The sequence below is a fragment of the Stegostoma tigrinum genome, chromosome 21 (assembly GCF_030684315.1).
Source record: "Stegostoma tigrinum isolate sSteTig4 chromosome 21, sSteTig4.hap1, whole genome shotgun sequence".
Taxonomy (NCBI): domain Eukaryota; kingdom Metazoa; phylum Chordata; class Chondrichthyes; order Orectolobiformes; family Stegostomatidae; genus Stegostoma; species Stegostoma tigrinum.
This window is the reverse complement of record NC_081374.1, coordinates 19,331,004-19,348,122: the sequence shown is the minus strand read 5'-3', so window position 1 is coordinate 19,348,122 and position 17,119 is coordinate 19,331,004. Positions and strand designations below refer to the sequence as shown.

General features: G+C 40.5%; 1 protein-coding gene across 9 annotated transcripts in view; it reads right to left on the bottom strand.

Annotated features, from left to right (window-relative positions):
* LOC125462962 (uncharacterized) overlaps positions 1-16,839 on the bottom strand; it is a 59,088-nt gene extending 42,249 nt beyond the window's left edge. For 2 of the 9 annotated variants that reach the window (XM_048553512.2, XM_059653395.1), the window contains exons 1-6: positions 16,425-16,832; positions 12,793-12,984; positions 11,180-11,276; positions 7,400-7,473; positions 1,732-1,872; positions 513-653 (exon numbers count right to left, since the gene is read on the bottom strand). In XM_048553512.2, coding sequence (XP_048409469.2) covers positions 513-653; positions 1,732-1,872; positions 7,400-7,473; positions 11,180-11,276; positions 12,793-12,984; positions 16,425-16,488 — 709 coding nt within the window. In that variant the 5' untranslated portion in view covers positions 16,489-16,832. Of the gene's footprint in view, positions 1-512; positions 654-1,731; positions 1,873-7,399; positions 7,474-11,179; positions 11,277-12,792; positions 12,985-16,221; positions 16,317-16,424 lie in introns of those variants that run through there. The other 7 variants (XM_048553513.2, XM_059653392.1, XM_059653396.1 and 4 more) reach the window with 7 other exon arrangements.
* Positions 16,840-17,119: the final 280 nt, after the last annotated feature.

Sequence of the window (17,119 nt, the reverse complement as noted above, 5' to 3'; positions counted from 1 at the left end):
GAGGAATAGCTACCAGATTATAGTAAAATGGAACACATGCCTTAAGTGACTGATCCAATTTCCCTTAGGACACCTCAGTACAGACAATGTAAACTGTCTAGAATTGGATGAATTAGCCTTAAAATTACAGTCAGACTATGTAGAGATGATGTCAGAAGGTATTTCTTCAAAGAAAGGAGACAGGAAATCCAGAACGCCCTTCCCAAGATGATATTGAGGCAAGGTCAATAATTGAAAATGCCTAAATTAAGATTGATCGCTTTTTGTTAGAAAATGGCATTCAGTATTCTGGGACTAAGAAAAATAGTTGGAGTCACTAATCAGGACAATTACCTTCTAGTTCAGTAAAAAATCAGGACTTTGAGATGGAATGGCCCATTTACAGGTCTTATGGGTCTAAAGACTGAAAACAGAGAAAGGTTCCCAATGTACATCAGCAGATATAAAGAGAATAATAAAACAGAATAGGCACATGCTGCCCATGAAATTCAAATGAAGCAATCAATACGCACAGCGTCGAAACGATGGAAATGATTGGCTTGCTGCACCATCTGTAGCGAGGGAGGGAATCAAGGCATCTGTTTCAGTCGTTGGGTCGATTGAGTTTGTGACAGCAGAAGGAATGGAAAGCTGCTCTTCATGGTCAGGAAGAACTGGAACAAAAAGTCACATAGTTGCTCTGATTTGATTTCTCATTCAATGAGTGATTAAAACACACAACTTTACAGACTGAGACCCAACATTTCTGGAAAGAAATTCAATTCATACTAGTTTTTTCAATTCCCACAAATGGCCCAATATGAAGCTATTGTCCCAAAACCCAAACAAAACTGGATCTAGAACTCATCAGCAGAAAAGCCCCATGCTGTGTGTGGGTTCTGTGGGGCCAAGGCGATGTTTGGGACACAGTCATAATGATATTAGCTCACAGTGTCTCTGTGGGAAGATTCTTGCTTATCACAGAAATCAACCTAGGAACAATTTTCCGTCCTTTCTGTGGACAATCAGGTATTGTAGTTCTTTTTAAGGGCCTGGTTATTTGTGTGATAAGAATGTGATAATGTTCACTCTTTAGAAATTAAAATATTATGAAACAATTCGTTAGTATTTTGGTTCAAGAGCAGAATGCATATTAGTTGTATAAATTTTATGATAGATAAAATAATAAGACCATATGAATGTTACAAACTATTTAATCCACCTAGATCCTCAGGTGCTCATGCAGGAACTTGTTTGATCATGCGTCTTGTTCCTTTTCTATATGTATGTCTGCCCTATGCATTTTTATGTTAAATATTTTATCTTTCATAATTCAGGTCATTTTAATTGATGTGACCCAGTTCACTAGTACCTTCAGGAATATTTTCATTACGCATATTTGTGTAAGGGTCATTAATACTCTGTAACAAACATCCTAATCCATTAATTATTTTTAAGTAAAGAGGATTCTGTTAGCTTATTAAAAACATTGCATCCAGTATATTTATCGAGCAATAGCTAATTCATTATGCTCCTGACATTGAAACATATGAAATAATAAAGGCTAAGACTGCAGAACTCACACTTACTCTATCTAATGTAAAGGAATAGCTACGAGATTATAGATCTTATGGGTCTAAAGATTAAAAACAGAGAAAAGTTCCCAATGTAGGTCAGCAAATACAAAGAGAATAGTAAAACAGAATGGGCACATGCTGCCCGTGAAATTCAAATGAAGCAATCAATACGCACAGCGTTGAAACGATGGAAACGATTGGCTTGCTGCACCATCTGTAGCGAGGGAGGGAATCATGACAGTTCTTTCATTCGTTGGGTCGATTGAGTTTGTGACAGCAGAAGGAATGGAAAGCTGCTCTTCATGGTCAGGAAGAACTGGAACACAAAGTTGCATAGTTGCTCTGGTTGGGTTTCTCATTCAATAAATTTTAATAATCACAACATTTCACAAACATTTTACAAATTAGTTAGTTCATAAATGGATAGGATCATTTGGGATGTGTTTGCTATTGGAATAATCAGTCTGTACTCTTTAGAAAAGAATGCGACTGATCTTTCTTTCACATTTTAAATGAATGCTATTCCCGAAATCTTAATCTGAATCATAACAAAACAGAGTATCTTGAACAATTTATGAAAAAGAGCCATCCATCTTGTACATAAAACAAAAATGAAAATAATGCTTTTTTCAGTTAGGCTTGTTGGTCAATCAAGCAAGCACAAAAAAAATAGCCTTGAGTTATTCCATCACTATGCTCAAAGGTACATGTGGTAGGAAATGCAGGACAGAGAATTGTTGACTGGGAAAAGTCAGACCCTCGTCACCATTATTAGTACATCTGGGGACATGATTAGCCACTTTCCCATTGCTGTGACAGTTTAATATTGTACTGAGATCAGCAAGCATCAAAAGCTTCGGCAACTTGCTTACTTTCACAAGTCATGAAACATCTTTCGCATATTGAATTTATCTAAGTACAATTATGGTGCCCTGGCTGTATTTTAAGAATCGAAAATAATTATTATAGACCACATACAGTGAGGAAAATGCCATGTTAGGAGTAAATGAACACTCCCTGAGACATTGACACGCAATATTTCCTAAAATAGGAATAAATTCTGCTACTGGGAAACTGCAAGGACATTTTTCAGTGCTATAAACACATTTAATTCATACATTCAGCTTAAATTTGTTGAGTGATTTCTCTGCTTGTCAATACAATATCACATGAATATCCGTCTTGGACAGAACTTCTAAATTCCAATGTAGTCTGCCAGGGAAGGAGATCGGTGTGGAATTTGACAGAGCCAGCTGATGTACCAACAGGCCATAATCCCACAGCTAGAAGGGATTGTTGATGGAATGGCAGAATTATTTGGTCCTGGTGATTGGTAATCTTTTTGAGGCTGTGAAGAGCCCTATTAAGTCCAATTGCCAGGGACGGAAAAGAGTTTAATATGCTGCCTCCAGGACTCTCCAAGATGTTAGGTATTGTGCCAGAAAGAGTGGCAGATTCTTAGTAGCAGAATGCAAGAACAGAGTTCCAAGAGAAGTTGAGATCCTTACTACCTGCCTGTGTTCAGACGGCATTTTTTATTTTAAAGTTTTAAAAAGATGAAAACATCTCTTCCATCTTGAAGCACCCCATCTCTCTCTCTCTCTCTCCTTCTCCCAGTTACTTTAAAGGCAGAGTTTGTAGCTCCTTCTGTGAATGAGGGTTGCCTGTTAGCCTTCCCTCAAGTGGTCATCTCTCCTGCACTTACGTGGGCACCCTGGCCATTCCCTGGTCACTAAATGACCAATTCAGAGAAAGTCACTGTGTCTGATCCTTATTTGACAAAAGATTTGAGGTTACAATCTAGAGGGTGAAATCTGCTCCTTACCCATTGTGTTAAAAATCAAAATTATTTGGATGATGTTCTGTTTTCTAAAGGCAAGAAAGTTCTACCACATAAAATGTATTATCTAATTTTTTATTAAAACTTAAGTCAATCTTAGGTTTAATTCATCCTCAGGGAATTCAGCTCTTTGGAATGTACTTGTCAGTTTCAAGATGCAGGTAAGAACTCTGCACCATGTTGGAATTGTCTGGTATCTGTGACAGAGGGGGACACTTGGAGACTGACAACTACAGTCATAGAGATGTATAGCAAAAGCAGACCCTTCAGCTCAACTCCAAAACGAAAGTTGCTGGAAAAGCTCAGCAGGTGTGGCAGCATCTGTGAAGGAGAAAACAGCATTAATGTTGTTAATGAAACGTTAACTCTGTTTCCTCCGTCACAGATGCTGCCAGACCTGCCGAGCTTTACCAGCAACTTTGTTTTTGTTCTTGATTTACAGCATCCACAGTTCTTTTGGTTTTTCTTCAGCTCAAGTTATCCATGCTGACCAGATACCTAAGTTAATACAGTCCCACTTTCCAACATTAGTCCCATATCCCTCTAAGCCCTTCCTGTTCATATACTCAACAGGAACATAAGCCAAATTTGCTGCAGAGTTCATTTGTCACACTGGTATGTGAAAGTTGACATGAAACTAGAACAAATTGAATAGCAGCAACCAGGGTGATAGTGAGTCAACTGTTAGCCTCTGCCACGTGGCTCACCTTGAGAGATTCTTACCAAAGCTTTTCCTGTTAGTGTATAGAGCAGAGATCTGCCTATGATGAAAGCTAATTTCACCTGCTCAGTCCCTCTGAATGTACAAGTAGTACAAAGGTTCATGTCAAGGCTGACAGCACTTCATACTGTGCAAGACTCCAAAAGAAAATTCAGGAAAAAATTGCCTTCAATCTCCAAAAATCATGGTCAGCCCCTCATCAGATGACTTGGACCATACTGCATCTAAATGCTTGAACACACACATGGATTGTTTGTTCTTTTCATAAATCCAAGCAACTGCATGGAGGCCAGAGACAGTAAGAACTGCAGATGCTGGCATCAGAGACAACAATGCGGAGGATATGATTTTATATGATTATATATTATGTAACATAAACATTATATAATATTACCTCTTCCAACCTGGTCTACTGCATCTGTTGCTCCCGATGTGGCCTCCTGTACGTTGGTGAGACCAAGTGCAGACTTGGAGGTCGTTTCGTGGATCATCTGCACACTGTACACAACAAACGACAACACCTCCTGGTTGCTAACCATTTTAACTCTCTCTCCCACTCCCCTAATGACATGTTCATCCTGAGCCTCTTCCAGTGCCACAAAGTCACCAGATGCAAACTGGAGAAGCAACACCTCATATTCCTCCTCAGGAGTCTACAGCCCAATGGCCTAAACATTGAATTCACCAGTTTTAAAATCTCCCCATCCTTGGCCTCATCCCATGTCCAAATTTCCTTCTCATCCCCGCCTCCTTGACCTGACACAACCTGCCCATCTTCTTCCCCACAATCTGCCTTACTCTTCCTGCCAACCAATCCCTGCTACCGCTTACCTGTCACCATCCAACCTATCTTCCCTCTGGCCCCACGTCTCCTCCCTTTATTTATTTCCCAACTCCCTTCACCCTTCTGATTAAGGGTCCTGACCTGAAACTTTCCCATTCCTCTTGATGCTGCCTCATCTGTTGTGTTCCTTCAACTCATGAGACTTGATGCCTGGGATGTAACAGTATTGCCACGTAGACAGTCTGAGCAAAGACTATAAACACAATCTGTGAACTAGGGCTCAAGTGTTCAGGGGAGATGTTAGAAGCATTTCTATACATAAAGCGCTCAAGGTTTTGAACTCTCTTCTACAAACAATAATTGATGTTAAGTCATTTCTGAATATTGAATCTGTGTTAGATGATTTTCCTATTAAGCAAAGATATGAAGGGATAGAGGTCAAAGGTAGATATATGGAGTTAGGCTAGTTAAATATCTCATTAAATGGTGGGAGATAACAAAGTGTGGAGCTGAATGAACACAGCAGGCCACGCAGCATCTTAGGAGCAGAAAAGCTGATGTTTCGGGCCTAGACCGTTCATCAGAAATGAAGGGTCTAGGCCCGAAACGTCAGCTTTTGTGTTCCTAAGATGCTGCTTGGCCTGCTGTGTTCATCCAGCTCCACGCTTTGTCATCTTGGATTCTCTAGCATCTGCAGTCCCCATTATCTCATTAAATGATGGAACTGGCTTCAGGGGCTGAATGGTCTACTCCAGTTCCCATGTTCTTATGCTGATAGCTCAGTTGAGGGGTTTTGCTGAATGTACCTCAGAAACAGAAGAAATTTGAGACTATGACATTTCAGTATGAAATGTCTGGAAATTAGTGACACAGATATTTCCACAGAAAAGAATGAAACAATACCACTGAAGTCAATGGAAAGCAAACACGTAAGAGGTGTATTTCAAACAGCTCACAGCCCATTTACATTATCACCAAAAGTTGCAACTAACCTCACTGGGTGCTGCTTTGTTGCTGTTTTAGGAATGTGGCGTTTATTCACTGTGATGTTCAACTCTAACAGATGAACTCTGAACAAAATATTTGAGGAAATTTAATCAGCTTGTTTTTCTCTGTTCACCCGTTTGTACCTATTGCCAACCGAGATGTGCTGGAATATGATTCAGAATGTGCACTAAAAACTGCAAGTAGTAAATAGCCATTGTAATTCAAAACTGGGCGTGAGGGAACACTTGCTCTCTACCTCTCAGATGCAAGGATTTCCCAATGTTGCTGTAGGCGATATATTCCTTATCCCTGCACCAGGGAGAACACCTCCACCTTATCTGGAAGTTGAAAATTAACTATGACTGCAGGGACATGATGTGCAAATTTCTAGATTAAAGTGGAGAAACCATACCCAGCTTTGCCCTCGTCCTGATGATCACCTTGCTGTGAGGGATCTGATTGAGGCATATAAGATTATTAAGGGATTGGACACTCTGGAGGCAGGAAGCATGTTTCTGCTGATGGGTGAGTCCAGAAGCAGAGGACACAGTTTAAAAATAGGGGGTAGGTCATTTAGAACAGAGTTGAGGAAAAACTTCTTCACCCAGAAAGTGGTGGATATATGGAATGCTTTGCCCCAGAAGGCAGTGGAGGCCAACTTTCTGGATACTTTCAAGAAAGAGATAGTTAGAGCTCTTAAAGATAGTGGAATCAAGGGTTATGGGGATAAGGCAGGAACAGGATACTGATTGTGGATGATTAGCCATGATCATAATGAATGTTGGTGCTAGCTCGAAGGGCCGAATGGCCTACTCCAGCACCTATTGTCTATTGTCTATTGACATGTCTGGCTAGATTTGCACAGAACTCTCTAAGCAGTTGGCCAGTAGCCATTATACTTGTTCCTCATGAAAAAGCTTGTGAAAAAAACATCTTTCCCCATACATCCATCAGGAACAGTCTGTGTATAACATCTTTGAGATGAATCATCTTGTAAGTTAGTGTTCTAATGATTAAAGTCTAAACTTTGAATTTCAGGAGGTTTATTTGATTGTCTCAAAATAGCAAAGCAAGACATCACAATGTAGACTGATGTACTTTATGATGTTAGCTTCTATAGATATCTGTTTACTTCAAGAAGTGTCAATGTATCATTACGGGTTTGAATTTGCTATTGGTATGACAACTATGTCATCTCAGAGGTGAAGAGCAAACGCTGCACTGACACTCAAGTCAGACTCAGATCTTTAACAAACTGTATAATATTTGGCAATGGATCAATTAGACAACTCATATGAGACACTCTGCTCTAGTCACTGAACTAAGGGTGTCTATTTATTAACAGAGATCGATATACATTGTTTTAATATTTAGCAGTTGTTCCCATTTCATGGAGGGCAAAGCAATTAAGGCAAGTTCAAAACTAGAATTTTGCTCTGGATTCCTTCCAGCTCTAAATCCTGAGAGTATTCTGATGTTAATCTTTACAAACAACAAAGTTAGTTACGTACGGTCACAGGATAGAAAACTCCTACTCCATCCATGATCGGTGCACAGGATCTGACCTTTGCCAAGCAGTTGATAGCTAGAACAGGAAGACAAATGTAAATGAAAATTCTCTGAACTGATAGAGAAAATTCATGTAGAATCGCTTTTCAGCCATTGTTTAGTACATTTAGGGATAGTCAATTTCATTTGTTTTTCAGTTTTTGACTCCAGTTTCTATACTTTCAATGCTAATCATCTACCATGAAGTTTACCATGAACAGCAAATTGATTGTTAACAGAGGTGTCTTCTGATATAGCATCAACAAAATCATCCTCTTAACTGAAGTGTATTTTGCCTGGAACCTCTTCTGCACTCTCTCCAATGCATTCATATTCTTCCTACAATTTTTATTTTTTTTTATAGAATCCCTATAGTGTAGAAACAGAGCCTTCGGCCCAACAAGTCCAGACCAACCCACTGAGCTTCCCACCTAGACCCATTTCCCTATAAACTCATCTAATCTACACATCCCTGAACACTATTGACAATTTAGCATGGCGCCATCCCTGGCGCTGTGAGACAGCGGTGTTAACCACTGAGCCACCATGCTGCCCATTTGTTTTTTCCACAAGTGGAAATGTCTTCTCAATATCTTCCCAGTCAAGTCCCCCCTCAGGATCTTATAGGTTTCAATAAAATTATGATTAATTATTCTAAACTCTAATGAATAAAGACCTAAACTGTTCAACCATTCTTACAAGACAACATGATGTGGTGTCCAGAACTGTATGCAAAACACTAATTGAGGCCAAATCAGTGTCTTATATTGGTTCATCATAACCTCCCTGTTCTTGTATTGTATGTTCCCATTTATGATGCCAAGAGTACTGTATTATCTATTAACTGCTCTTTCTACCTATCATGCAATCTGTAATGATTTACAGACATTCAGGTACCTATTCATGCATATTCTTCAGAATAGTACCCTTTGTGTTATTCTGTCTCTCTTTATATCAAAATGCATCATTCGACAATTCACCATATTGAACTGGTCAAGGATAAGTTGTTGGAGGTCAGCAGATTTAACAGTGTAGGGACATGCAAAGAAGCCATTGCAGGCAATTTTCTGGAGTAATACAAGTGGTCAGATAAGAACAGAACCATGTAAGTGCAGGTCCACCCAGCTGGATGGCAGGTGAGAATTACTGAGAGGCAATGGTGGATTTGATCTCTTCAAAGGCTACAATCGTTTGGAGAATGTTGGGGAGAGTGAGCTTGCCCCAGTCACAGTGAGAGAGGTTGTCATTTGCTATTTTGATAAGAGTTAATTCAGTATTATGGCAAGGGCAGCAAACTTTTTTGCATACTTCCAAATATGGAGCTCCAGCAAAGATGACGTTGATTTGGGGAAAGAATGCACTCTCAAGGATTTTGGAAAAGTAAAAATGGTTTGAGATGGGTCAAAATTTGCAAGGATAAAGAGGCAAAGAGGTGTTTTGTGGGGGGGGAGGCACTATAAATAGTAACAACAGCTTTGAAAGAGAAAGAGACTGTACCTGACAACATAGAACATTAATATCGATCATGAGAACCAAGAAGGGAAGGTGGGAAGTCAACAGTTTAGGGCCAGAAAACGTTCACAACCAGAATGAGAGAGCACAATGGGTTAATGGGAATAAGGAGATTAGGATGGCAATGACAGTAAGGCTCAGCAGTTTGCTGGCCACAAAAACACTGTGCAGAAATAGTTAATGCGAGACAGTGATTTTCAAAGCACAGTTGTAAATGAATGGAAGTTTTTTTGTTTTTCCCAGGGTTTGATATGGAAATAAATAAAGTTGTATGGGGTAAAGGAGATCTGGATGGACAGCAACATAAGGAAATGGTCTCATTTACATCGACACATCAATATCACATGTGATGGCATGGTTAACAGGGTGTCAGTAAGTATAGATAGAGTCATTTTATATAGTGACAGCAACTAAGGAAAGGTAGGAGAGTGAACTCAGAGTAGATACAGCATAGTAAGACTGCGATAGAAGTCTCTAAGGGATGAGAAGTTTCACAATACCGAAGCTTTGAGAGGAAAGACTTTGTATAGGTGAAGGGTATTGCCAGATAAAAAACAGAAAATGCCAACATGTGATGGCTTCTATGTCAAATTTCTTCCAGACAAACTGTGTCATGAAAAGCAAAAAAAAAGTTCATGTCTATGTAACCCAGTTAATCCAGCTTTCTGAACCACAAACTACTCCGGTACAATTACCAGCATTGCAAAATTTCCATCCAATCACCCGTATTCTAATCGGTTGAATCAGTGCTTGTCGTGTGAGTTCAGGTCATGGGCAGGATAGGAACAACCTAAATATATCCATGTGAAGAATGAAGGTATGATTTTGAAATATCCTTGATGGCACAAAATACATTTCCCAAGTTGATACTTTCTAGCACACATGTACTGTCAGACCCGCACTCCTTGACAACCTATACCTATGATAAATCAGGCTTTTTCATAGGATGGTTTACTATGAGGAATCCGCATGGTCCCACTGCACCAAAACAGATCTTACTACCAACCAGGGCAATGTCAAAACTTATAAACCACATGAGCAACCTTTAGTTGGCTGGATTGTTGTTAATGCAAGTTTGACATGGTATGTTTTCTGTATTTTAGTCATTTTATATAAAACACTGTCTGCCAAATGGGTCAAATTTTAGACTGGTTGAGTTCATTGTCTTCCTCTGGAGTCATGAGGCAGAATACACTGATACACTGGGAAACAGGGAGGTAAGGTCTAATTTACTGAGGGATAGGATCCATGTCAGTTTCCTGATGGAGGCCAAACCTCCACAATTAAGTTTGATGCTGGAATCAATGATATTGTGATATTGGAGTAACAGTCACTGGAGGTGGGGTCAATTATGTCCAATAAACAGACTATTTGATATCTATGACCACACAGCAATGCAGTGGTGGCTCAGAATATGTATGGATGTCACACAGATTTCTGATCTCTCCCAAAAGCTACTCATCATGATTCTATTTGGTTTGACAACAACCCCTGCAGGAAGTCGTCCCTCAGTCAAGCTCAACATCCAATCAAGGGAGCCGGCAGTGGTTATCCAATGAAAGCCACTCTTGTTCCCACCTGTCATCCCTTCTTTCGACTCATGTCCCCCTACCATGACCCTCATCCTGCCCTTACTCACCTCTCGCTTTGGGCCTTCTAGTGACCCTGGTGGTGGTATGCCCTCCAGTAGACCCTGTTCCCACCTGTGCTTCTGACATGAGGAGGAGTTGTCCTCTGATTGGTTGGTAGCTCCTGGAGGCAAAGTTTTCAGCCCTTCATGGTTTTAATTATGCAGGAAGCCGATCAGAGGCTCCTTAAATGCTCAATTCCATAGGGATGTTGCCAATGTAATGGTAAACAAAGCTAGAAGTCCAATGGTGTTTTAAACCTTGTTAACCCAACAAAATCCCAGTGTCAAATCCCTACTTTATTCCTATGATCCATACATTGTGTTGTATTCTGTCATGAACATATCAACTGAAGAAGGGTCCAGGCCTGGAACGTCAGCCTTCCTGCTCCTCTGATGCTGCTTGGCCTGCTGCATTCATCCAGCTCTACACCTTGTTATCTCAGATTTTCCATCATCTGCAGTTCCCACTATCTCTATCCATATACACATCTATTAACTTGAGCTTGTCATTATATATAATCTCAGTAATCACAATGTAAATCACAAAATAGCTGTCCCTAATCAGTTATGTAAATCTTTGATTCTGTGAGTTAATGCTTACCCCTTATTGCAGTAGTAAGTTGCTTTCTCTCCAAACGTATGACCACTGACAGTATAGTAACCGTTTTCTAAATCCTCTGGAGGGCCACAATCTTTAGCTGGGGAAAAAAGGACAAAGAGGTATGTTAAACATCATTTCAATGCTTATGCTAATCTCATTAATATGAATTGTCTCTCCGTACTCAAGCCCATGTAACTAAAGTATTCTTACAGAATTTGAACCACTAGTTTAAAATAAAAAAGGAAATTGCTATAACTCAGCTGGACTCAGTAATTCAATTTCATGACTTAAAGTGATTGAATATTACTTGTATTTGCTAAATTACAATTTTATACATGACTGAGTTAATTAATGCTGAAGAACATTCAACGACACCAACTCTGCATTTATATAGCATCTTACTTGATCTCAGCCTGTTGCTGGACACTTCAAAGTAAATTAAAAATGAAGAAGTATATTTGCTATTCTGATATAGAGAAACAAAGCAACATATTTACATACTGGGAGAAGATAAAGACGCAGATGCTGGAAGCTAGAGTCAACAAATGTGGAGCTGGAAAAGCAATGCAAGTGAGATAGCATCTGAGCACCAGGGAGTTCAACATTTTGGGCTGATACCCTTGGTCAGGACCCTGACGGTTTTGGCCCAAAACATTGACTTCCCTGCCCCTCAGATGCTGTCTGACCTACTGTGCTTTTCCAACTCCACATTTATTCATTGAGTATAATTGTGTAATTAGCCATGCAATAAATAAGCAGATAATGCACTTTTTGTTGTGAAGTTGGTTATTAGATAATTGTTGGTCAAGTCACCAGGGAACACTTTGCTTTATTTAGTGCCATAGCGCTTTTAAAGACACCTGAAAGGGCAAATATGGCTTGGGTTTAAGGTGTCATTCAAAGGACAACACCTCGAATAGTGCTGAATCTTCACAGCACTGCACTGAAATATCAAGTTAATATCATGCAGTCAGGTCTCCGGATGCAACTTGAATCTCAGATCTTCAGATTCAGAATTAAGAACTCAGCGCCACAGCTGACCACAGGACATATACTTAAACTGGTATGATCTGTAAGTAGCCCTGAATTCATAAAGAATGTATATGCCACAAGTTGATGATCACATTAACATGAAAAGGAACTAGCCTTTGAGCTGTTTTACACATTCAGACATGTAATACTTGCTTCAAAATCTAGGCTGTTGTCATTTTTCCAAAATTGCAAGAACAACCTTACTTCAAAAATATATCATTGCGTATAAAATGTTTTGGGATACTTCGTCACCACAAAACATCTGATATAAATGTAAGATAACACAGTGTGAGGCTGGATGAACACGGCAGGCCAAGCAGCATCAGAGGAGCAGGAAAGCTTGGCGTTTCGAGTCGGGGCCCTTGGGTCGCAAGGGTTCTGAAGCAAAACGTCAAGATTTCCTGCTCCTCTGATGCTGCTTGGCCTGCTGTGTTCATCCAGCTTCACACCGTGTTATCCCAGATTCTCCAGCATCGGCAGTTCCTACTATCTCTGAAATAAATATAGGTCATTTATTTATTTATTTCATTAGCAAACTTAAAAGAGAAACAGTGAGAAGTTATATTGACATGTACACTTACGCATGCAACTAATTAATGGCTCTGACCAAGTTAAATTGGCTTGGCAAATGACAACATTTGGAGTGCTTTCAGTCCAAACATAACCTGGCAAACATTCGTAGGAAACAACTTGGCCCACAGGGAAACTTTGCTGAATGAGATACTGATCCAGTAGGACAGCAGATTTGACAATCGGAGGTTTTCGGCACTGCCCTGCAAAGATCACAATTAATTTATTATTTAGATCAGAAATGACCATGGTGGTGGTAACATATGGACTATAAATTTTCAATGTTCATCATCTCATTTTAATACCTGAGACTTCCATGAGGAGAAAACACTGACCTAAGATCAGAGTAGCAATCACCTGATGAAGTTGCGTCAAAACCATGAAATGAAACAGACAAAGACAGTTTAAGCCAAAATTAACATTTTCTCAAATAGTACTGAAACTCCATAAAACCTGAAGAAGGTTTTGTCTTCTTTTGAGGTAACTTTTGAGTTACACCTTTCTAGAAGTTTCAGATATTAGGATGGAACTTGCCTCCAGATTTTGCCGCTTGAAAAAATGCACCATATTTCATGTAAACAGCTTTTGGGCAAGGAAAAAGAAGATGGATTTGTAACAGCTTAATTTGGAAGGTTTGCTCTTTCTCTCCATACTTTCTTCTTAACTTCTCAAATGTAAGCAACAGTGTAAAAGCAAATAGAGAAACACTGATTTCCCAAGAAATCGAGGGCTCTGTGAATTTTGCTATTGCTGTTGATAAGAGATGACAACTCAACAGCAGTGGTCATCGGCTCAATTCTCATAACTCAACAACTCTAAGGGCTTTCAAACTGCATTTCCTTCATTGTTCCTTAGTACTAGACACGCTCCTTAAGAACACAGAACAATACAACACAGTACAGGCTGTTCAGCCCACGATGTTGTGCCGACCTATTATCCTACTAGGATCATTCTACCCTGCATACCCTATATTTTACTATCCTCCATGTGCCTATCCAAGAGTCACGTAAAAGTCTCTAAAGTATCTGACTCCACTACCACTGCCAGCAGCGCATTCCACACGCCCACCACTCTCTGTGTAAAGAACCTACCTTAGACATCTCCCTAGTACGTTCCGCCAATCACCTTAAAGTATGACCCCTCGTAATAGTCTTTTCCACCCTGGGAAAAAGTCTCTGACTATCCACTGTTTTATGCCTCTCATCATCTTGTACAGCTCTATTAAGTCACCTCTCATCCTTTTTCGCTCCAATGAGAAAAGCCCGAGCTCCCTCATCCTTTCCTCATAAGACCTGTCCTCCTGTCCAGGCAGCATCCTGGTAAATCTCCTCTGCACCCTCCCTAAAGCTTCCACATCTTTCCTGAAATGAGGTGACCAGAACTGAACATAATATTCCAGGTGTGGTCTAACCAGAGTTTTATACAGCTGCAGCATAACCCCACAGCTCTTAAACTCAATTCCCCTGCCAATGAAAGCCAACACACCATACGCCTTCTCTACAACCCTATCAACCTGGGTAGCAACTTTGAGGGATCTATGGACGTGGACCCTTTGTTCCTCCACACTGCCAAGAATCCTGCCATTAACCCTGTATTCTGCATTCGAATTCAACCTTTCAAAATGAATCACTTCACACTTTTCTGGGTTGAATTCCATCTGCCACTTCTTTACCCATCTCTGCATCCTGCCAATATCCCGTTGCAACCTACAACAGCCTCCGCACTCTCCACAACTCCAACAACTTTCGTGTCATCAGAAAACTTTCTAACCCACCTTTCCACTCCCTCATCCAAGTCATCTATAAAGATCACAATCAGCAGATGTCCCAGAACAGTTCCCTGCAGAATACCACTGGTCACCGAGGTCCAGACTGAATACTTTTCATCTACTACCACCCTCTGTCTTCTATTGGACAGGCAGTTTTGTAGCCAGACAGCCAAATTTCCCTGAATCACATGCCTCCTTACTTTCTGAATGAGCCTACCATGCGGGACCTTATCAAATGCCTTGCTAAAATCTATATTCACCATATCCACTGCTCTACCTTCAGCAATGTGTTTTCAGCATATCCTCTTTCCTAACATCAACCTGTTCAAGCATATCTGCTTGTTTCATACTGTCCTCACAAAACGTCAAGGTCCCTCTCACTGATGAATACTGAAGAAAAGTATTCATTAAGGACCTCTCCTACCTCCACTGACTCTGCGCACAAGTTCCTTCCATAACTCTTGATCAGTCCTACTCTCACTCTGGCCATCCACTTGCTTCTCATATAAGCATAAAATCCCTTGGGGTTTTCTTGATCCTACCCACCAAGGCTTTGTCATACCTCCTTCTAGCTCTCCTAAGTCCATTCTTCCGTTCCTTCCTGGCTACCCTGTAGACCTCTAGAGCCTTGTCTGATCCTTGCTTCCTCAACTTTAAGTAAGTTTCCTTCTTCCCCTTGACTAGGTGTTCCATATGGCTTGTTATCCAAGCTTCCTTCACCTTACCGTCCTTTCCTTGCCACAGTGGGACAACCCTGTCCAAAATGTTTGCAGATGGCACAGCAGAATTTGTCATATGGTTGATTGTGAGGCACATAACTTTTGACCACAGGGTTATATCAACTTCCTGGGTGACATTGCCATACTGGGCCTCCTCCAGTGCCGCATCAATGCTACACACAAATTAGAGGAGCAACACCTCCTCATAGTCTGCCTCGAGAGCCTACAGCCCAGTGGCCTCAACATAAAATTCACCACTTTTAAAATCTCCCCATCCCTGGCCTCATCCCATGTCCAAACCTCCCTCTCATCCCCGCTTCCTTGACCTGATACAACCTGCCCGCCTTCCCCACCAATACACCTTACCGCTCTCGCCAACCAATCCCTACCACCCCCTGCCTACATCCACCTATCACCACCCCACCTACCTTTCTCTGGCCGCACTCCTCCTCCTTCTATTTATTTCCTATCTCCCTTCCCCTTCCCATTTCCAAACAAACTCTTATGCTGTTTAACTCAAGAATGCTTTAATTCTTAGATGTTACTTACAGCACACGATTTACAATTGCAATCTGTTTCCCTCAAACCAGGAGGGGGGAAAGAGTAAAATAATTTAATCGTCATTATCTGGCTGGCAGCTAGTCATTTTACATTCAGAAGGTACTTAAATGAAACATGCAGGAACTTGACAATATGAGAACACATTCAGCAATGGATGCTTTATCCATTCAACCGCCCAGAGAAGACATTCCAACCGATGATAACACTTGCAGCAAGTGAGGTTGGTGATTGAATGGAATTGTGAGACACAGAGGAGAGGATTTAGTCCAGTTTCAAACCCCACCTGTCCTGGAGGTTGTTCATTTGTAAAGCAAACGTAATCATTTTAATTTCTTACAATTCTATAACAAAAAAACATGCGCAATACATTTGACAGCTGATGAAATTCTGACCTTAGATAACAAGGTGTAGAGCTAGATGAACACAGCAGGCCAAGTAGCATCAGAGGAGCAGGAAGGTTGACATTTTGGGCTTAGACCCTTCTTCCTGCTCCTCTGATGCTGCTTAGCCTGCTGTGTTCATCCAGCCCTACACCTTGTTATCTCAGATTCTCCAGCGTCTGCAGTTCCTACTATCTCTGAAATTCTGACCTTACCTGGATTATCACTGGAGCTTACAGTCACAAAAACTGCAACAATTAGGGTAACTTTCTGCCACATTTTCGTTCTGATGAACTTGGAGTTAGTGCCGTGTTTTCAGAATCCACTGCCTGTAACAATAAACCACTGGGGCAATGTCTGTTTCTCCTTTCTGGCTGAAACACTAATGTCAGAATTTTACCAATATCCGATGAGTCATTTCATTTGGTAATTCCTTGGACGATCTTTTCATGCGTATAATTGCTCATATCTGGATGTTACAACTGTTCTTGGTGGCCGGTGAGCTGAATGCAGTTTGCAGATACTGTCATTATTTTCTCATCTTCTGAAAACTCACAATACGTGCAGTCAAAAGTCAAAATTATAACATGTTTATCATGCTCACCATGACTTTGTGGTTCCTGGAAGCAGAGATAAGTAGAGAAGTGTCACATTTGTAAATAATTTGCCCTTGTTAAGTGGTCTGTTGAAGACAAGCCTTTACTTCACATGTCAGTTTTACTTTGACTTTCCACTCTTGACAAAATGAGGATTATGTGGAATGCAATATCATTGTGCAAGATCAACAGCTCTATAATATTCCTTATACACTTCCTTCAGATCTGTCATATTACAGAACTGTAGACGTGTAACACCGCTGTATACCATCTACAGTTCTGTCATATTACTATGCCTACCGTTCTGTAATACT